The sequence below is a fragment of the Mobula birostris genome, chromosome 10, assembly GCF_030028105.1.
Source record: "Mobula birostris isolate sMobBir1 chromosome 10, sMobBir1.hap1, whole genome shotgun sequence".
NCBI lineage: Eukaryota > Metazoa > Chordata > Chondrichthyes > Myliobatiformes > Myliobatidae > Mobula > Mobula birostris.
The window spans coordinates 6,470,490-6,492,716 of NC_092379.1; the positions used below are offsets into that span (position 1 = coordinate 6,470,490).

Consider the following 22,227-nt stretch of genomic DNA (forward strand, 5'->3'; position numbering starts at 1 on the left):
ATAGCCATGTCTGACACACAGCTCTGAGGCCACATAATCTGTGGTCTGCCATTCAGTCCATTATCCAGGATAGAATGGATGTGCCAACCTGCATTGAGTGGAGCTTTTCCCCCAGCAGTGAGGCTCTATGTTATTGAAGGCACTTGAGAAATCAAAACACTTGGTCCTCACACAGCTGCCCTGCTTATCCAAATGGGAGTCAGCTCTGTTCAACAAGTAGGTGGCAACATCATTGACACCAGTGTGCTCCTGCTAGGCAGACTGCAGGGGATCGAGGGTTGGAGGTGCCAGGACCTGCCTCTCGAGGGTCTTCACGATGTGCGAAGTCAGAGACACTGGACGGTAGTCATTCAAGACTTTCAATTGGCCCTTCTGGGGTACTGAGACCACACATGATGTTTCCCACACAGTCGGGACCCTTTCCAGGCTGAGACTCAGGTTAAAAAAGCACTGAAAAATTCCACCCAGCTGCTCAACACACTCCTTCAGGAGCTTGGGATTCACACCGTCCGGTCCCAATGCTTTGCCGTGTCTGAGCTTCCCCAGAGCCCTCCTCACCGGCTCAGTCATGAAGGCGATTCCATGGTGACTGGGGACTTTGTGGAAGGCGCGGGCTGGGGGAGGTATTGCCAGCCCGTGAAACATCCCAGAATTGATTGTGGGTCGGTGCCAAGCATAAAACACAGGACAATACCATATCAGACAACACAATAGCAACCAGCAATTCACAAAACAATAGTGCAAACATCCATGAGTAAGCAACAATTAGCAGAACGGTAACATGTGCAAATGTCAATAATCAAACTTAAATAAATGTGAACATATGAGCAACATCATCACCATCATTATGTGCCGTGTTGTATGATATCATCATTATATGCCGTGTTGTATGATATCATCATTACGTGCCGTGTTGTATGACACAGGTGAACACGGTCTTTCCATGACCATGACTGTCCTTTGGCAAATTTTTCTACAGAAGTGGTTTGCCATTGCCTTCTCCTGGGCAGTGTCATTACAAGACAGGTGACCCCAGCCATTATCAATACTCTTCAGAGATTGTCTGCCTGGTGTCAGTGGTCACATAACCAGGACTTGTGATCTGCACCGGCTGCTCATACGACCGTCCACTGCCTGCTCCCATGGTTTCACGTGACCCTGATCAGGGGGTTAAACAGGTGCTACACCTCACCCAAGGGTGACCTGCAGGCTAGTGGAGGGAAGGAGCACCTTACACCTCCTTTGGTAGAGACGTATCGCCACCCCACCAATATATGAACAAGTTCAATAATTGTCAACAGAACAAGGACATCAGGAAAGACCATTTAACAGATATTGTGCAGGGACAGTTAGGGGATTACACCTGAGTGAGTTTTGTTGAGAAGCTGGATAGCTACAGGAAAGAAGCTTTGGAGGTGATACGTGGTCCTGTTATGGTAAGTAGGGTTTTCATCGTAATTGTACCTCCCCTAACTTGTGCACATGACAACGAACTCAACTTGGGAAAATTGCCAACATACGTTGAAAGAGATAGAATATGATTACAGTTCACTTTTGAAGTGCCATCAATATTGCAAGGAAGGAAACATGTCAAACAGCTTGGGCACAAGGAACTGCTCCAGACAGTAACACGAGACTGATTAGATCAGGGATTCCTGACCTTTTCTATGCCATGGATCCCTACCATTAACCAAGGGGTCCATAGACCCAAGTTGAGAACCACTGGATCAGATAATCTCTAGTCCTGATGAAATGTCTCAGTCTACAACATAAGGTTTATTCACCTCCATAGATGCTGCCTGACCCGTTGAGTATTTGTGTGTGTGTGTGTGTGTGGGTGTGTGTGTGTGTGTTCCGGATTATCTCCATGTAGATCAGGGTTTCCCAACCTTTTTGATGTCTATGGAGTACTCCCATTAACCGAGGGGTCCGTCGACCTGAGGCTGGGAAAACCCTGATGTTGAGGGGGTCATCTGAGAAATTGGAAATAATTATTCTTCCCATTCTTTACATCAGGCTGAGAGAGCAGACAGGTCTAATCTGGTACTGGGTGGTGGGGTGAGGGCTCCTCTCTCTCAAAGGACCATCAGCCTCCCGATACACTGTCTGATCTCGATTGTTTTCAATCCCCGGGTTCCTTGGGGAGTTCAGGAATGAGTGAGGGACTTTGATTCTTCATGGTAATTTATTTTAAAGTTTAAACAAAAATACAAAATAACAAGGCGGATGAGAGATGAGAAATTAAAGGATTCAATATAAAAACATGGCACTTTTGAGAAGGTATCACCTTTGTAATCTAGATAACAGAAATTCCTTAGATAAGAATATACCAATCAACAGTTGCACAATCATATCATGGGGGAAATGAGCTAACACTTAGCCAAATAACAAAAAAAGTAAAGGTATATGTAGCTGCTATATCATCTTCTGCCTGTAAGTGGGGACAAACCAGATTCTGTGACAGATATGAGTTTGTTAAAGATACAAATTGTGTCAGTAAAAATGAAACTAAGATTAAAAGCACAATTTTATTCTTGCATTCATTCAACTAATATATTATAAAAAGTGCTTAAAAAAAACAACTGATTCCTTGTGTATCCCCCCCTCAATGGATGTGCTTTTGATTAAGATCCACCACACGTGGACTGGACCCAGCCCCACAGATCAATCATCTTGGTGCTCCTCTGACTGACATAAGGTGTAATTGATCACATGACAACTGGATAAAGAGAGCAAGCTGTCCGTCCAGAAAAGGCATCCAGTCAATCTTATCTCCCCGAAAAAAAAAGAAGGAAATGTTGGAAAAATAGCTTTCAAGCCAGGCCTAATTAATCAGATGTTCACCCTCATAAGTATGCAAAAGATTTGAGCCCTGTTTGTTGACCTTTAATGTTCAAGGAAGTCAATATCTGTCTTCTGGTAGTTAGCTACACAGGGGGCTGCTGAATGTTAATAGCATTTTGTTTATTCCTTGCATGCTGAGTCCAGAGTTTAGATCATTAGTGGCCAGATGAAGTCAGATCCTGCCTCAAACTTCTTAATTACTCATGCAGGGTACAATGCAAAGGGAAAGGGGAAAATGCCTGACTTTCTACAGGAGTGAGATATACCAGCTAGCTGAGTGGTGTCACAACAACAACTGTGCACTCAATGTCAGTACGACTAAAGAATTGATTGTGGACTTCAGAAAGGATAAGATGAGGGAACATGAACCACTTCTCATAGGAGTGGAAAGAGTGAGCAATTTCAAGTTCCTGGGTGTCAATTTCTCCGCGGATCTAACCAGGACCCAAAATATTGATGCAGCTATAGAGAAGGCAAGACAGTGACTATATTTCATTAGGAGATTGAGAAGATTTGGTTTGTCACCAAAAACACTTGAAAATATCAACAGATGGAGCGCAGAAGAATGAGGGGAGATTTGATAGAGGTATATAAAATTATGATGGGTATAGATAGAGTGAATGCAAGCAGGCTTTTTCTACTGAAGTTAGGGGAGAAAAAAACCAGAGGACATGGGTTAAAGGTGAAGGGGGAAAAGTTTAAAAGGAACATTGGGGGGGGGTCTCCTTCACACAGAGATTGGTGGGAGTGTGGAATGAGCTGCCAGATGAAGTGGTAAATGAGGGCTCACTTTTAACATTTAAGAAAAACTTGGACAGGTACATGGATGAAAGATGTATGGAGGGATATGGTCCAGGAGCAGGTCAGTGGGACTAGGCAGAAAAATTAGTCAGCACAGCCAAGAAGGGCCAAAAGGCCTGTTTCGGTGCTGTAATGTTCTATGGTTCTATGGTTCTATGTACCATGGAGAGCATTCTAACTGGCTGCATCACTGTCTGGTATGGAGGGGAGAGGTGGGGGCTTCTGCACAGGATCGAAATAAGCTGCAGAGAGTTGTAAACTCAGTCAGCTCCATCATAGGCACCAGCCTTCCCAGCATCCAGGGCGTTGTCAGGGACCAAAGCTTCAAAAAGGCGGCGTCCATCATTAACGACCCCCATCACCCCAGCTCATGCCCTCTTCTCATTGCTACCATCAGGAAGGAGGTACAGGAGCCTGAAGGTACACACTCAACAACTAATTTTATACATATACTTAATGTAATTTGTAGTTTTTCCCTCTGTATTGCATTGTACTGCTTCCACAAATTTCACGACATATGCCAATGATATTAAACCTGATTCTGATTCTGTTTCTAATTCTACACCATCGCACACATAAGCCTCCACACCATGGGGCCGTATGATATGGGAGCAGAAGTAGGCCATTTGGCCCATCGAGTCTGCTCCACCATTTCATCATGGCCTGATCCACTTTCCCTCTCAGCCCCAATCTCCTGCCTTCTCCCCGTATCCCTTCATGCCCTGACTGATCAAGAATCTATCAACCTCTGCCTTAAATGACTTGACCTCCACAGTCGCCTGTGGCAACGGATTCCACAGATTCACCACTCTCTGGCTAAAGAAATGTCACCATCGAGGACATCTTCGGAAGGTGGTGCCTGAAGATGGTGGCATCCATCAACATAGAAACATAGAAAATAGGTGCAGGAGTAGGCCATTCGGCCCTTCGAGCCTGCACCGCCATTCAGTATAATCATGGCTGAGCATCCAACTCAGAACCCTGTACCTGCCTTCTCTCCATACCCCCTGATCCCTTTAGCCACAAGGGCCATATCTAACTCCCTCTTAAGTATAGCCAATGAACTGGCCTCAACTGTTTCCTGTGGCAGAGAATTCCACAGACTCACCACTCTCTGTGTGAAGAAGTTTTTCCTCATCTCGATCCTAAAAGGCTTCCCCTTTATCCTCAAACTGTGACCCCCTCGTTCTGGACTTCCCCAATGTCGGGAACAATCTTCCTGCATCTAGTCTGTCCAATCCCTTTAGGATTTTATACGTTTCAACATGAACCTTTGCCATCCAGGTCATGCCCTCTTCTCATTGCCACCACCATAGAAACATAGAAAATGTACAGCGCAATACAGGCCCTTCAGCCCACAAAGCTGTGCCAAACATGTCCTTACCTTAGAAATTACCTAGGGTTACCCATAGCCCTCTATTTTTCTAAGCTCCATGTACCTGTCCAGGAGTTTCTTAAAAGACCCTATCGTATCCGCCTCCACCATCGTCGACGGCAGCCTATTCCAGTGATTTATATTAACTTATTAACACAAGAAAATCTGCAGTTGCTGGAAATCTAGAGCAACACACACAATATGCTGGAGGAACTCAGCAGGTCAGGCAGCACCTACGGAGAGGAATAGAGAGTCAATGTTTTGGGTCAAGACCCTTCATCAGGACTGGAAAACAAGGGGGCAGAATCCAGGAGAAGGAGATGATGGGGAGGGGTAGGAGCATAAGCTGACAGATGATAGGTGAACAACCAACACACATCAAAGTTGCTGGTGAACGCAGCAGGCCAGGCAGCATCTCTAGGAAGAGGTACAGTCGACGTTTCAGGCCGAGACCCTTCGTCAGGACTAACTGAAGGAAGAGCTAGTAAGAGATTTGAAAGTGGGAGGGGGAGGGGGAGATCCGAAATGATAGGAGAAGACAGGAGGGGGAGGGATGGAGCCAAGAGCTGGACAGGTGATTGGCAAAAGGGATATGAGAGGATCATGGGACAGGAGGCCCAGGGAGAAGGAAAAGGGGGAGGGGGGAAAACCCAGAGGATGGGCAAGGGGTATAGTGAGAGGGACAGAGGGAGAAAAAGGAGAGAGAGAAAAAGAATGTGTGTATATAAATAGATAACGGATGGGGTACGAGGGGGAGGTGGAGCATTAGCAGAAGTTTGAGAAGTCAATGTTCATGTCATCAGGTTGGAGGCTACCCAACCTCCAACCTGAGTGTGGCTTCATCTGTACAGTAGAGGAGGCCGTGGATAGACATATCAGAATGGGAATGGGACGTGGAATTAAAATGTGTGGCCACTGGGAGATCCTGCTTTCTCTGGCGGACAGAGCATAGGTGAAGCCAGGTAAGGGGAAAGGTGAGGGAGGGGGGGGGTTAAAGTGAAAAGCTGCAAGGTGATTGATGGAAAAGGCTGATGAAGAAGGAATCTGATAGGAGAGGAGAATGGACCATGGGAGAAAGGGAAGGAGGAGAGGCACCAGGGGAGAAGAGAAGGTGCAAGAGGATAACCAGAAATAGGGAATTGAAAAAGAGAGGAGGGAGAGGAGAGAAATTAATGAAAGTTAGGGAATTTGAGGTTCATGCCATCAGGTCAGAGTATAAGATGTTGCTCCTTCAACCTGAGTTGGCAGTAGAGGAGGCCGTGGACAGACAAGGGAAGTTGAATTAAAATGGGTAGCCAACTGGAGATCTTGCCTTTAGTGGCGGAGAGAGCGAAGATGCTCGACAAAGTTCTTCCACCCTTTCCTTATCGCTAATACCCTCTAATCCAGGCAGCATCCTGGGTGAACCACTTCTGCATAAAGTTCCACAATGAGGTAAGTAGAAGTAGTCTGTCCTCCCTCAGGTTGGGTGAGACTCGAACTGGAAGTCATAGGTTTAGGCTGAAAGGTAAGAGACTGAAGGGAAGCTAAGGGGGATCTTCAGAGGATGATGCAAGTGCGGAACAAGCTGAAGTTAAGGATCACCATTTGAATGCAAACCCTCTCTTGCGTTAAGGAGACAGACAGGACTACTGAGCGTCTGGGGAGAAAGAGGTGAGACTGAATGGGAAATGGAAAACTTTGCATACTGCACTGCTGGGCGTTTAAGATGGTGATGGGGTTCTTACCAATTCATCATTAACCCTTGTACGTTTGCCCTCATTTATATCTTCTTCCTTGCCCAGGTGGAGCTAACAGGCAGCAGCATCTTCGACTACATTCACCCCGGCGATCACGTTGAGGTGGCGGAGCAGCTGGGTCTGAAACTACCAAGCAGCCGCGGTCACAGCTCCCAGGCCCCTGCCGAGGACGGGGCAAGTTCAACGTCTTCCTCCTCACTGGCCGAGACCCCCGAGCCAGGTAAGTGGGAGGGCAAGGGAGGGCCCACCCGCGGGCAAAGGGGAGAGGGTTGGTCGGACTCGAGGACGGGGCTGGGAACTTGTTGCCCACCGACTCTCTAGGTCTCCTTCACAGACACAAGTCCCCGTACCATCAGGGATATCTTCAAAATGGAGAAGGTGGCATCCATCATTAAGGAACTTCATCATCCTGGATATGATAAATTACTGTGATTGCGCATCGCACATTTAGGTGGAGACGTAACATAAAGATTTTTGCTCCTCATGTACGTGAAGGATGTAAGAAATAAAGTCAATTCAATTCAGTGTCCACTTCTCATTATTACCACCAATAACTCTGGACAACAAAGTGTTGCTTCTCCTGAATTTTCTTTCATTTGTCTATGATAGACCACCTGAAGCTGAACACAAATATAATATCAGACTACTTGTATGACATAGGAATTTGGAGAAACAGGAAATTAACTTTTTTTCAATATAATGCAAAACAGTGCTGACACTTTGCAATAGTTCCACTAAGCTAAAAATGCTTTGTTGCTGATTTTCATTTGTACTCAGTGTCTGAGGCTTCTGGCTTAAGTGTCCAACAATAATCAGCCAGCATTGATGGATTCCAGTTGCCCTGATACCGTTTCTCCATGACCTGGTGAAACCTTTCACCCTGCTCATCACTGACAGCACCAAGATTTGCGGGGAAGAAGTCTAAATAGGAAACAGAAAATGAATCTTTAGTGACATGTTACACTTCATGGTTTTGTGTGCTTGAAGCATGTTGTCAACCAGCTGTACGTAGTTTGGTGCTCTGTAGTTGCCAAGAAAATTTTCAACAACATCCTTGAAAGTGTTCCATGTGATTTTCTCCAGTCCCACTAGATGTTCTTCAAACTGCCTATCATTGATGACCTGTTTGACTAGTGGACCAACAAAAGTGCCTTCCTTAATGTTCTTCCTTCTGACTTGAATAATGAATTGAAATAACAAATCAAGGCAATTTTTTTTGAAAATGGTGCATGTTACGAAAATTTCATGATAATTTTCATGATCAGCAGCCCAAAATTCATAAGATACGCCCGAAAGTATTCTAGCCAGCTGGTGGTGTAATGCCAATGGCACCGGACTTTGAAGCGAGTGATCCTGAGTTCGAATCCAGCCAGCTCCTTGCACGCTTTCCATCTGGGCTGGGTTGAGCGTCGAGCTAGCAACTCGGCCTTGTAAAAACAGTCAAATGCTACGAAAATGGCAAAAGTGCTGCCTGATGCATGAAGGGGAACAACAACAGCAACGAAAGTATTCAAGAAGCAAAGTCTTTGTTGCCCAGTTGTGGAGTCCAAAGATGTGCAGTTAGGACTAATTCAGTAAGATATGGTTCAACAGGTTCAATGGGTACATTTAATGTCAGAGAAATGTATACAATATACATCCTGAAATTTTTTTTCTTCGCAAACATCCACGAAAACAGAGGAGTGCCCCAAAGAATGAATGACAGTTAAATGTTAGAACCCCAAAGCTCCCCCCCGGCTCCCCCCGACGCACAAGCAGCAGCGAGACAACAACACTCCCACCAGCAAAAAAAAGCATCGCACCCCCCCCCCACTGAGCACTCAAGTGTGCAGCAAAGCATTAATAAAGACACAGACTTGCAGTACCCCAAAGGTTACTCATTCACCCAGTAATTTGACATACCACACATAAGGGAGAAAGAGGTATCCCCATTTCACAGTGAGAGGGGAGACATAACAAATGACTCACTGACTTACAATGTTAAAAGTCTGTTGCGTCGCTTTTTCCAAGCTCTGTACCCAGAGAGTTGGCCCCAGAAAGGAGCAGCTCTCCGGACACACAGCCCCCGGCAGCGAACCCGCTGCTCTCGACGTTCCGTGTTCTCCCGCGACGCTTCAGGCATGGACACCGGCCTAGAATCCGCCCGTCTCCGCTGCCACGAAAACCCGGCATCCTGAGGGCACGCTAGTCTTCCAGGCCACGTCCTTGGGATATCAAAAAGCAGCCAGTCGTGAGGCCCTGAGATCAGGTCCCATTCCCGCAAAGAGCCGACATCAGAGTGTAACTCCAGGCCAGGGTCGTCAAAAGAACCTTGAAAAGGGAAAAAAAGAGACATCAAAAATATGGGTATGCTATGTGAAGCACCTTCAATAACTCCAAAAGACTGAAGTTGGGTAAAATACTGAAAGGCTTTTATTCGCTGTACAATACGACCTCCATGGTGAGTGTTTGCCCCTGGACTGAGGGGGAGGGGCAAGGCAAACACCTTTATACAGGACTCTGTGGAAGGAGGCACAGAGGCAGTCAGCAGAGGGGCGTCCAGACAGTTAACCCAGTTACAACATATATATGGTTTGCCACACTATGTTGGTGCCAGAAGTGTGGTGACACTTCTCACAATCCTCACTGATTTGATTTAAGGCAAACGACACATTTCACTGTATGTTTCAATGTACAAGTGACAAATCTGTTTCTTCATCCTTATCCTCCCCCTCGCCATCAGATTTCTGAACGGTCCATGAACACTAATTCACAATTTTGCTTTTTTTTACACTGATGGTCTAACTGTAATACGGCCATTTCGATGTATTGCCCTGTACTGTTGCTGCAAAACAACAAATTTCACTTCCTATGTCGCTGATATTAAACCCGGTTCTAATTCTGCCCCTCTGGATGAAAGGATATGTCCTCCTCTCCCTTTCAAATCCAACTTAATCCATGCCCCCTTACTTTAGAACCCTTGGATGCTGAGATACATCCTAAGATGCATTGGGACACATCATCAATGGGGTCGTTGGGTGTTTTGGGTCTTCCAACATCTGACACTGTCGCCCAGGTGACCCATCCAGGGTTGGTCAGGCCCTGGCCTGGGTCCCCAGGTCGCACCTCTTGGTCCTCAGCCACCTGGAGGCTCTGTGTCGATCCTGAAGACTCTTTTCTTTGCAGCCCCCATAATTCCCGGGAGACAGTAGGTTCTGCACAGCGAGCAGCCAGCAGAACCCCTAAACCCACCTCTACAGGCATGAAAAGAGTGCCCCCCCCTTGTTCCATAAACTACCTCAACCGCCAATAACTTTATTGTTAAGGCATCCATTAGTCTTGCAAGACCATGGATCTGCATCTGGAAAGTCTTCACTCTCCAGGGCGCAGGCCTGGAAAGGTTGTATGGAAGACCGGCAGTTGCCCATGCTGCAAGTTTCCCCTCTCCACGACACCGATGTTGTCCAAGGGAAGGGCATTAGGACCCATACAGCTTGGCACCGGTGTCGTCGCAGAGCAATGTGTGATTAAGTGCCTTGCTCAAGGACACAACATGCTGCCTCGGCTGGGGCTCGAACTCACGACCTTCAGATCGCTAGTCCGATGCCTTAACCACTTGGCCACGTGCCCACAATAATTTTATACACCTCAATTAATTCTCCCTCTGTCCCATACAAGATCAATCCCGGGAGCAGCACGGTCGTGTAAGGCTCTACAGCATTAACTGAGAGATCAGTTTACTTCTCACCATCTACCTGTTTTTCTGCCGGTATTGTATTTTCTGTGGTGGTTTTATTGTGGTATAATGTCACGTGGGTTGGGGTGTGGCAGAAGTAAATGAGTATAGTTACGTATTCTCTCTTGGTCTTTCTGTAAATTTAGTCTGGTGTAGTTAGAGGCAGAGGTGAGTTGGGGTGATATTTTTCGTTGACCACTTTGCTTAAGTATGCTAATTGGGACGTTATTATTGAAAAACTATTACGCCTTAATTCGTGACATTGCTAGTTTTAATTTCGTTAGCTTTTTTATCGCAACGAGATTTGTTCGTCTCTCCTGGTTTCTTAAACGCACTCTTTAGAACTTTCAGAACTTTGTTATCGAGGATAGCGCATCTTACAGTGCTAACCCGCTGTGCGAAGTCTCTGAGCAGCTTTTTGTTTGTGAGTTTGCACGTCCCCCTCCGTGACGGCGCAGCTTTCCTTCAGACGCTCTGGCTCCCTCCACACATTCCTGAGATGTTAGTGACGGCTTAGTGTCAGAGACAGGCTCAAGACGCCAGTGCAACTCAGCAGGTCAGGCAGCAGCTACGGAGGTGAATAAACAGATGGCGCTCCGAGCCGAGGCCCTTCCTCAGGAGCGTTGGGAAGTCGTGCAGACACTTGCAGGCTGGCCCCAGCACGTCCTCAATGCAAACGACACGTTCTACTGCGTGTTTCAATGTACGTGTGACACGTGTGTAGGGATTGTTGCTCACTGCCGCTTGTACGCAGGAGGGAGGGGAGCTGGGGGGGGGCTTTGTGATTCTTACGTTTAACTGCCAATCATTCTTTGGGGCACTTCTCTGTTTTCGTGGATGTTTGCCAAGAAAAAGAATTTAAGGATGTATATTGTATACATTTCTCCGACATTAAATTGGCCCTTTGAACCCTTGAAATAAAGCTGATCATTTTCTGTATCTTCATCCAAACTCTCCTCAGAGCTGTTATCTATGTGAGTCTCCTCCGCACTGTCTCCAGTACTGTCACATCCCTCCTGTAATGAGGTGACCTGAACTGTAAACGGCACTTAATCAGCGCCCGTCTTTCTTTCGCGCCTCCTTCCTTTTATATTCTATGACTTTGCCTACAAAGGGAAGAGTTCTCTGGAGCTTTTAAGCCACCAGTTGGCGTGTCCTACCTCGAAGGATCTATGGACATAAACTTCAGGAGAACTGATGATGGCCAGCCTGAAACATCGACTCTTTATTCCTCTCCATAGATGCTAACTGGCCTGCTGAGTTCCCTCAGCATTTTGTGTGTGTGTGTTGTTTTGGATTTCCAGCTTCTGCAGACCCTCTTGTGTCTATATTCAGCATTACTTTGCTCCAACCCACCACTCTGTACCCTCTCACTTAGAGTACAGTTCTGTGCAAAAGTCTTAGGCACATACATGTAGCTGGGGTGCCAAAGATTTTTACAGAAAACTGTAGTAATTTTATGTATTGCACTCTGCTGCCATGAAAAAAAAACAAATTTCATGATATATGTGAGTGATGATAAACCTGATTCTGATCTGGGTCTCTGTTGTGGACTGAGAGTGGGAAGGGGACAGGGAGAGGGGAATCATGATTGGGAAAAGGGGAAGGGAGAGGGAAGCAGAGAGACGGTCTGTAATGATCAATAAACCAGTTGTTTGGAATCAAATGACCCTGCCTGGTGTCTGTGGACTGGGTGTGTCCGCACCCGCCAAACTCCAACCCCTGGCACTCCTCCTCTGCCACCTGTCCCACACCCCTCCCTCGGCATTCCCGACATCCTTTGCTCCCACCAGATTTATAAACTCTCTTTCCGCTCCACATTGACAAATACAATTTCTTAAGCTCTGTGGCTATACTGTACCATAATGTACGTTGATATTTATTCCTGCAGTCAGTAGGAATAGAATGTCACCAGCAAATGGATAATGCTTCGAATGCAATGCCCCCACCCAATAGATATCCCCAGAACCCAGTAAGGGTTAACCGTCTCATCTCTGTGCTTCCCTGTGAGGTCTAAGCTCAAAGGTTTGGGAGGGAGGCTGGCTCGGGCAGAGAGCGCATTCCTCTCAAACACCATTAGTTCACACTGAGTGTCAGGGGAATTAATTAGTTGAGATCACAAGGAATGCAGGAAAAGACAGAGGTTAACTGTTTGTGCTTAACAGAGAAATTAACTCAGAAACGAGGAAGGTAGGGCTATGATCCCCTATGACCCTCCCCCCACCTTTGAGAGTCACAGGTCAAACTTTCCCATCTGAACAACAGCCTTGGTATTTGTATTGATACTGGTTTATTATTGTCTCATGTACCAAGATAGGGTGAAAAGCTTCTCTTGCAAACTGTTCATACAGATCAGATCATCACACAGGGCACCGAGGCAGAGCAAAGTAGAACAGTAACAATGCAGAATAAACTGTAAAAGCCTCCGAAGTTCAAAGTAAATTTTATTATCAGAGCACACATACGTCACCACATACAACCCTGAGATTCAATTCCCTGCGGGCACACTCAGCAAATCTATAGAATAGTAACTATAACAGGATCAATGAAAGATCAACCAGAGTGCAGAAGACAACAAACTGTGAAAATGCGAATATAAATAAACATCAATAAATAACAAGAACATGAGATAATGAGATAACGAGTCCTTAAAGTGTGATCATTGGTTATGGGAACATCTCAATGGATGGGCAAGTGAGTGAAGTTATCCCCTTTTGTTCAAGAGCCAGATGGTTGAGGGGTAGTAACTGTTCTTGAATCTGGTGGTGTGAGTCCTGAGGCTCTTGTACCTTCTACCTTCTACCAGAAAAGAGCAGTGCAGGTAAATGATAAAGTGCAAGATCATAACCAAGTAGATTGTGAGGTCAAGAGTCCATCTTATTGTACCAGAGGCCTGTCCAATAGTTGATAACAGCAGAGTAGAAGGTGTCCTTGAGCCTGGTGGTATGTGCTTTTAGGCTTTTGTATTTTCTGCCTGATGGGAGAGGGGAGAAGAGAGAATGTCAGGGGGTGATAACGCCTTTGACGATGCTGGCTGCTTTACTGAGGCAGTGAGAAGTGTAGACAGAGTCCATGGAGGGGAGGTTGGTTCCCATGATGTGCTGAGCTGTGCCCTAGGAATTACTGCAACTGCAAGGCAGACATTCCCACCCTTGCCTCCGTGGGTCAAACTGGTCCCAGTACATGTTCTTTACATGAACCAAAGGCCATTTGTGGAAACCAGCCTTCCTCCGTGAACCCCTGTCTATATATCTGGCTTCCTCAGTAAAACAGCCAGCATAATCAAGGACACTACCCACCTACCTAAGATATTCTCTCCACCCCACCAACCAGCCCACATCAGGAAGAGGGTACAAAACCCTGAAACCACCCACCACCAGGATCAAGGGCAGCTTCTATCCCACTGTTATCAGAGTCTTGAACGGACCTCTTGTACGATAAGATGGACTCTTGGCCTTACAATCTGCCTGGCTGTGATCTCGTGGAAGATTGTAACATGGAAACTGGTCCCTCACTCTCGTTTGTCACAGGAGTGACCTCTCTCTCCATCGCTCGTGAGGGACAGAGAGCCCTGTCTGAGATACTAACGTATTGGGATGAACTCTAGATCACAGTCTCTTCAGGGGCTTTGCTATTACTTGCTTGGTGGGGGAGTGGGGGGGGGGAAGTCGATACTCCTGCTGTTGCTTGTGCGTGGGAGGGGGAGGGGGCCTTTTGGGATGTCGATGTTTCTGTCATTCTTTGGGTTATTTTTCCTGTTTTGTAGATGGCTGTGAAGAGTAAGAATTTCAGGTTGTATACTGAGTACATCCTCTGATATTAAGTTAATCCATTGACCCTTCGAACTTCTTCTGGGCCGGCTGGCTGGTGGCGCAATGACATCGGCGCCGGACCCGGGAGCAGAGGTTCCCGGGTTTGAAACTAGTCGGGTCCACCCCCGAGTACACTTTCCATCCGTGCCGGGTTGAGTGTCGAGATCGCAACTCGACCTCATAAAATAAAAAGGAAAAATGCTGCGAAAATGTCTGTGTGAGGAGTGGTGTGCCACACAGTCTCCCTCTATCTCTCTCTCTCGCTCTGCGCTTTGTAAAAGCCATGAAAAAGGCATCATCACGGACACACGCACAGACTCGCATGCATGCAGGCACACGCCAGAAAAAGAACCTTCGAACTTCTATCTCACTGTTATAAAACTATTGATCAGGGTCCCCTGGTACAATATGATGGTCTCTTGACCTCACAGTCTACCTGATTGGGAACTCATTGTCTCCCTGCACTGGAACTATAACACTTTACTCTGCGTTCTAGTCTTGTTTTCCGCGGACTACCTCAATGCACAGTTGTGATGAAATAATCTCTATGCAAAGAAATGTTTCACCATACCTCAGTACATTTGACAATGATAAACCAATTTACCATTCAGCCCCTCTTGTCAACTGGCTGGAGCGTTCACTGAGGTCTTTAACCACTCACTTTGGCAGTCTGAGGGATCACCCACCTGCTTCAAGCAGAGTTCGCTTATACCGGTGCTAGTAAGACCGTAGTAACCTGCCTCAGTGACTATCGTCCAGTAGCATTTACATCCGCTGTGATGAAGTGTTTTGAGAGGTTGGTGATGAAGCATATCAACTCCTGCCTGAGAAACAACTTGGATCTGCTCCAATTTGCCTACCGTCACAGCAGATGCCATCTCAGTGGCTCTTCACTCAACCCTGGAACATCTGGACAGCAAAGAGGCACACATCTGGATGCTCTTTATCGATTACAGCTCTGCATTCAATACCGTCATCCCCTCAAAACTAATCAATAAGCATCAAGACCTTGGCCTCAATACCTCCTTGGTTTCCTCACTTGCAGACCCCAGTCAGTTCAGATTGACATTAGACAATAGGTGCAGGAGTAGGCCATTCAGCCCTTCAAGCCAGCACTGCCATTCACTGTGATCATGGCTGATCATCCACAATCAGTACCCTTTTCCTGCCTTCTCCCCATATCCCTTCACTCCACTATCTTTAAGAGCTCTATCTAACTCTTTTTTGAAAGGATCCAGAGGATTGGCCTCCACTGCCTTCTGAGGCAGAACATTCCACAGAACCACCACCCTCTGTGTGAAAAAGTTTTTCCTCAACTCCGTTCTAAATTGTCTACCCCTTATTCTCAAATTGTGGCCTCTGGTTCTGGACTCCTCCAACAACGTCTCCTCCACGATCTCGCTCAGCACAGGTACACTGCAAGGCTGCGTGCTTAGCCGCCTGCTATACTTGCTTTATACCTATCTGTGAGGCTAAGACACTTAAGTTTGCGGATGACGCCACTGTCGCAGACCAAATCAAAGGTGGTGTGGAATCAGGGAGGGAGATTGACAATCTGACTGAGTGGTGACACAACCACAACCTCTCCCCCAACGTCAGCAAGACCAAGAAGCTGACTATTGACCTCAGGAGGAGGAAACCAGAGATGTATGATCCAGTCCTCATCGGAGGTCAGTAACCTTAAATCCCTTGGTGTTTTCGTTTAGGATCTGTCCTGGGCCCAACACACAAGTGCAATTACGAAGAAAGGACTCTGTGTCGGAGTTTGTGAAGATTCAGCTTGATATCTAAAACTTTAACAGACTTCTATAGATGTGCAGTGTAGAGTGTATCTTGACTGGCTGTGTCACAGCCTGGTGTGGAAACGCCAATGCCCTTGAACGAAAAATCCTACAAAAAACCCAGTCCATCACAGGTAAAATCCTCTCCACCATTGAGCATGTCTACATGAAACGTTGTCACAGGAAAGCAGCATCCATCATCAGGGTCCCCCACCCAGGACGTGCCCTATCCTCACTGCTGCCATCAGCAAGGAGATACAGGAGCCTCGGGACCAGGTTCAGGAACAGTTACTACCCCTCAACCATCAGGCTTGTAAACCAGAGGGGACAACTTCACTTGCCCCATCATTGAAATGTTCCCACAACCTATGGACTCACTTTCAAGGACTCTTCATCTCATGTTCTCGATATTCATTGCTTATTTATTTAAAATTATTATTCCTTTCTTTTTGTGCTTGTGCATTTTGATGTCTTCTGCACTCTGGTTAATGCCCAAGTTGGACTTCTATTACTTCTGTTATGGTTATTATTCAATAGAATTATTGAGTATGCCCACAAGAAAATGAATGTCAGGGGTGTATATGGTGACGTGTATACACTCTGATAATACATTAACTTTGAACTTTGAACTTTTCTTGGATTTACTGAGCATGCCCGCAAGGAAACAAATGTCAGGGTTGTATATGGTGACATTTATGTACTTTGATAATAAATTAACTTTGAACTGTGCGTTTCCCTATTCATTCCCAGGATGCTGCCATCCCTGGCAGGGCCGGTAGTTATTACCCAACCCTCAATAAGACCATAAGATATAGGAGCAGAATTAGGCCACTCAGCCCATTGAGTCTATTCCACCTTTCTATCATGGCTGGTCCTGAATCCCACTCAACCCCACACACCTGCCTTCTCGCCATAACCTCTGAAACTCAATTTTCGCTTTAAATATACCCATGGACCTGGCGTCCACTGCAGCCTGTGGCAGAGCATTCCACAGATTCACTACTCCCTGCCAAAAAAAAATTCCGTCTTACCTCTGTTCTAAAAGGTCGCCCCTAAATTTTGAGTCTGTGCCCCCTAGTTCTGGATACCCCCACCATTGGAAACATCCTCTCCACATCCACCGTATCTAGTCCTTTCAACATTCAGTAGGCTTCAATAAGATCCCCCCGCATTCTTCTAAACTCCAGCGAGTACAGGCCCAAAGTTGCCAAATGCTGTCCCTCCCACTTTCAAATCTCTTACTAACTCTTCTTTCAGTTAGCCCTGACGAAGGGTCTCGGCCCGAAACGTCGACTGTACCTCTTCCTAGAGATGCTGCCTGGCCTGCTGCGTTCACCAGCAACTTTGATGTGTGTTGCTTGAATTTCCAGCATCTGCAGAATTCCTGTTGTTTGCTCCTCATATGTTAACCCCTTCATTCCCGGAATCATCCTCATGAACTTCCTCTGGATCCTTTCCGATGACAACACATCCTTTCTGAGATATGAGGCACAAAACTCTTGACAATATTCCAAGTGCAGCCTGACTAGTGTCTTATAAAGCCTCAGTATTAACTCCTTGTTTTTATATTTTATTCCCCTTGAAATACAATGACTTCCCCCTCCCCACCCAAACAGGGTATCTCACAAGGTCAGATCAAAAGGAAATTTTGAAATCCAGTCAGATCTGTGGGTCAGGAGTCACATATACACCAGACCAGATTATAAACCAGATCATTTTTGAACTAAAAGCCCTGCTGAAGCGTCCCATCCCACAATCAGGTTTACTATCACCAGCATGTGTCGTGAAATTTGTTCTTAGCAGCAGCAGTTTAATGCAATACATAATATAGTAGAAAAAAAACAAAATAAAATAATAATAAATAAATAAGTAAATCAACTGCAGTATACATATATCGAATAGATTAAAAATTATGCAAAAAAATATATATATTTAAAAAGTAAGGTAGTGTTCACGGGTTCGATGTCCATTTAGGAATCGGATGGCAGAGGGGAAGAAGCTGTACCTGAATCGTGAACTGTTTATTTCCCTCCGTAGCTACTACATGTGAGCCCCCCCACCCCAACACTTTGTGTGTGTTCCTCAAGATTTCCAGCATCTGCTGAATCTCTTGTGTCTCCTTTAACGATATAGTGGTTAGCGCAACACTATTACAGCGCCAGAAACCCGGGCTCAATTCCCACCACTCCCTGTAGGGAGTTTGTACGTTTCTCCCAAGGACTGCGTGGGTTTCCTCCGGGTGCTCCGGTTTCCTCCCACAGTCCAAAGACACGCCGGTTGATAGGTTAGTTGGTCATTGTAAATTGTCCCCTGATTAGGCTTGGATTAAGTGGAGGAGTGCTGGGCAGTGTAACTCGAAGGGCCCGAAAGGCTCAAAAGACCCGATAGACCCGAAAGGCCCAAAAGGCCCGATAGGCCCGAAAAGCCCAAAAGGCCCGATAGGCCCGAAAAGCCCAAAAGGCCCGATAGACCCGAAAGGCTCAAAAGGCCCGATAGACCCGAAAGGCTCAAAAGGCCCGATAGACCCGAAAGGCTCAAAAGGCCCGATAGACCCGAAAGACTGAAAAGGCCCGATAGACCCGAAAAGCCCAAAAGGCCTGCTCCACACTGTATCTCGATAAACAGTTACAGTCCAAGGACGTATGCGTTAAGAGGTTAATGGGTCAGATGGGTGTAATTGGGCGATGTGGGCTCAATGGGCAGGAATAGCCTGTTACCGTACTGTATCTCCAAATTAAAAACAAAACATGGTAATTTACTGACCACCATTACTGATGCTCGGTTTTGTTTTAACTTAAGATTCAATTACTTAGATTTAAATTCCCTTAATGGTACTTAACGTCTGGTTTCCAATTCATTAGTTTGGGCATTGCTTATTAATCCAGTAACTTAACCAAGAAGAAGATAGCATTTAATTGCTCTGTCTACCCAGCATGTCTGATGGAATTCTAACATCCTTGGCTTTGAGACAACCATTAAGACCATCAGACATAGCTGCAGAATTAGGCCATCGTCTGCTCTGCCGTTCCATCACAGCTGATTTATTATCCCTCTCAACCCCATTAGAAACATAGAAACATAGAAAATAGCTGCAGGAGTAGGCCATTCGGCCCTTCGAGCCTGCACCGCCATTCAGTATGATCATGGCTGATCATCCAACTCAGAACCCTGTACCTGCCTTCTCTCCATACCCCCTGATCCCTTTAGCCACATCTAACTCCCTCTTAAATATAGCCAATGAATTGGCCTCAACTGTTTATTCTCCTGCCTTCTCCCCGTAACCTTTGACACCCTGACTAATCAAAAATCTATCAACCTTTTCCTTAAATATACTCAATGACTTGTATCCCACCACAGCTATCTCCCCCCTCCCCCAACAACACCCATCTGTGGCAATGAATTCCACAGGTTCACAACCCTCTGGCTAAAGAAATCCCTCCTCATCTCCGTTCTAAGTGGACGCCCCTCTGTTCTGCGGTTAAGAGGCCTCCTCACAGGCCGGCGAGGGGGAGCACCCACCTGGGAAGGTCGGCTCCAGAAGCTCACCCCGCAACAACCTCACTTGAGCATTGCATTCCTCTCTCAACAAGAAGAGGTCGGAGAGTCTTGGCAGACCACCGCACAGAAACAGGCCCTTCAGCCCGTCCGGCCTCTGCCTAGTCCCATCGACCGCAGCCCTCCCGTCCGTCTCCAAACTCCTTCTAAATCGAGCCTGCATCCACCACCTCCACTGGCAGTTTGTTCCACACCCCCCTCAGGTTCATCGTTCCTCCTTAACCTAGTCTCGCCCAACCTCAGTAGGAGAAGCTGCTTGCGTTTACTCTTTGTATATCCCTCATGATTTTATATACCTCCTCCGAATCTCCACTCACTCTCCCACACTCCGGGAGTCCTAACCTCTCCCTAGAACTCAAGTTTAAAGAAGCTGCATGGAGGGGCATGGGCCAAACACGGGTAATTGGGACCGGCTGCGTGGCCACCGTGGTCAGCATGGACTGGTTGGGCCGAACGGCCTGTACCTGTGCTGTATTGCTGTGTGACTCTGAGGGACTTGGGCAGGTACTTCGACAGGAAAGCCACACGCTGACGTAGATCGGTGGGCGTGGGCGAGTAAGGCTCGTTGGTGCGTTGTACCTCAAGCACAGCAACCTGGAGCGACTTACCTGTTACACGGCTGGCATTTAGGGTAGCAGTGAACGTCCTCCATCTCTGCCTGCCCAGACCATTTCACACAGATGTAGAAGGATTCTTCATTGCTGTTTTTTTTTTGTTTGACCAGTCAGGGTTGTCAGCCCTGAGCTGAACCCCCGAACCTGGAGGACCGGTGGACCACTCTTAGTCTGGCCTCTACCCTTTGACCTGTTTGGCACGGGTGACCCTACCAAGAGCCAATGGTCCCAGCCAGCATAATTCTCCAGGTCATTGAGGCACGCAAGCCTCCGAACCTTATGACGAGGTTGTGGTCCTCTTGGGGAAGTGTGGAGCTGAATGCCCTCAAAACCGTGGAGATGCATATCAACTTCAGGAGAAATGCATCTCCTCTCCAGCCATTCATCAGCAACAACTCTACAGTTAGCAACGTTTCCACATTCAGGTTTCTGGACATTGTTATTTCATAGGACCTCTCGTGGGAAAACCATATCTCCCTCATTACCAAAAAGGCTCAGCACTTCTTGTGGCCGTTGATAAAGTCTACCTTCTCCAGAATGTACTGGTGCAATTCCACACTGCTATCATAGAGAGCTTCCTCACGTCAGCCATTACTGTCCGGTTTGGAGCAGCATCCTTCCAAATTGTACGTGTAGTGCCCCGGTTCATATCTTTACTCTTAATGCTGTAGGTATTTCACTGTAAGAGCAGCTTGTTCTGCTTTCAGCCTGTTTGGATTATTGTTGAAGATAAAGGATGACGTGGAATGTGTGCCGCCCAATTATGAGGGTATAGATGGAGTTTTTCCACTGAAGTTGGGTGAAACTAGAACCAGAGGTCATGGGTTAAAGGTGAAAGGTGACATGAGGGGAAACTTCTTCACTCAGAGGGTCGTGAGAGTGTGTTACAAGCTGCCAACAGAAGCATTTGAGCTTGATTTCAATATTTAAGCAAAGCTTGGTTTGATACTTGGATGGTAGGGGCATGGAGGACTATAGTCGCCGTGCAGGTCGATGGGACTAGGAAGTTGAAATAGATTCAGCATGGACTAGATGGGCCAAATGGCCTGGTTCAGTGCTGTGCTTTTCTATGACACTCTACAACTCGATGAAAAACTTTTTTGGGTAACTCTCCATTCTACGTTGAACCCTTACAAACAAGAAAGTGGAACTACCAGCCCATAGTCTTCCCCCCTTCCCTCTCAGTCCTGATGAAAGGTATCGGCCCAAAATGTTAACTATTTATTCATTTCCTCCAGCATTCTGTGTGTGTTGCTCTGGATTTCCAGCATCTGCAGATGTTCTCTTGTTTACGATTCTTGGTTAATCTGTTGAAGTTGGTTTATTACTGTCACACCTACCAAAGGTACAGTGAGAAGCTTGTATTGCACACCACTCATACGGATCAAATGATTACACAGTGCACTGAGGTAGTACAGCTTAAAACAATAGCCGAACGCAGAATAAACTGTAACAGGTAAGCAATAAAGTGCAAGATCACAACGAGGCAAGAGTGTGAGATCGAGAGTCTATCTTATCGTACAAGAGGTCCATTGAAAAGTCTGATAACTGTCGGACAGACAGTTCCCTTGAGCCTGATGGTACATGCTTTCAGGCTTATGTATCTTCTGCCCGACGGGTGACAGGAGAAGAGAGGATCTCCAGGGCGGACGAGGAGTTTGAACATGCCGGCTGCTTCACTGGGGCAGTGAGAAGGCCCCACCAACTTGGACATTCGCTCTTCCCTGCCCCTCTCAATGGGCAGAAGGTAGGGTGCCACAGTAGCACAGCGGTGAGCGTGACACTATTACAGTTGGAGTTCGGAGTTCAGAATTCAGTTCCGGCGCTGTCAGTAATGAGTCTCTAGGTTCTCCCCATGAGCGCGTGGGCTTCCTCCGGGTGCTCCAGCTTCCTCCCACCATCCAAAGACGTACTGGTTAGTAGATTAATTGTAGATTGTCCTGTGAATGGGCTAAGGTTAAATTGTGGGTTGCTGGGTGGCGCGGTTTGTT

At 46.6% G+C, this 22,227-nt stretch overlaps 1 protein-coding gene across 1 annotated transcript in view; it reads left to right on the forward strand.

Annotated features, from left to right (window-relative positions):
* The window catches only part of LOC140203783 (neuronal PAS domain-containing protein 3-like), a 765,293-nt gene that overhangs the window by 590,483 nt on the left and 152,583 nt on the right, over positions 1-22,227 (forward strand). Inside the window, exon 6 of the mRNA XM_072269856.1 lies at positions 6,805-6,979. Coding sequence (XP_072125957.1) covers positions 6,805-6,979 — 175 coding nt within the window. The remainder of the gene's footprint in view (positions 1-6,804; positions 6,980-22,227) is intronic.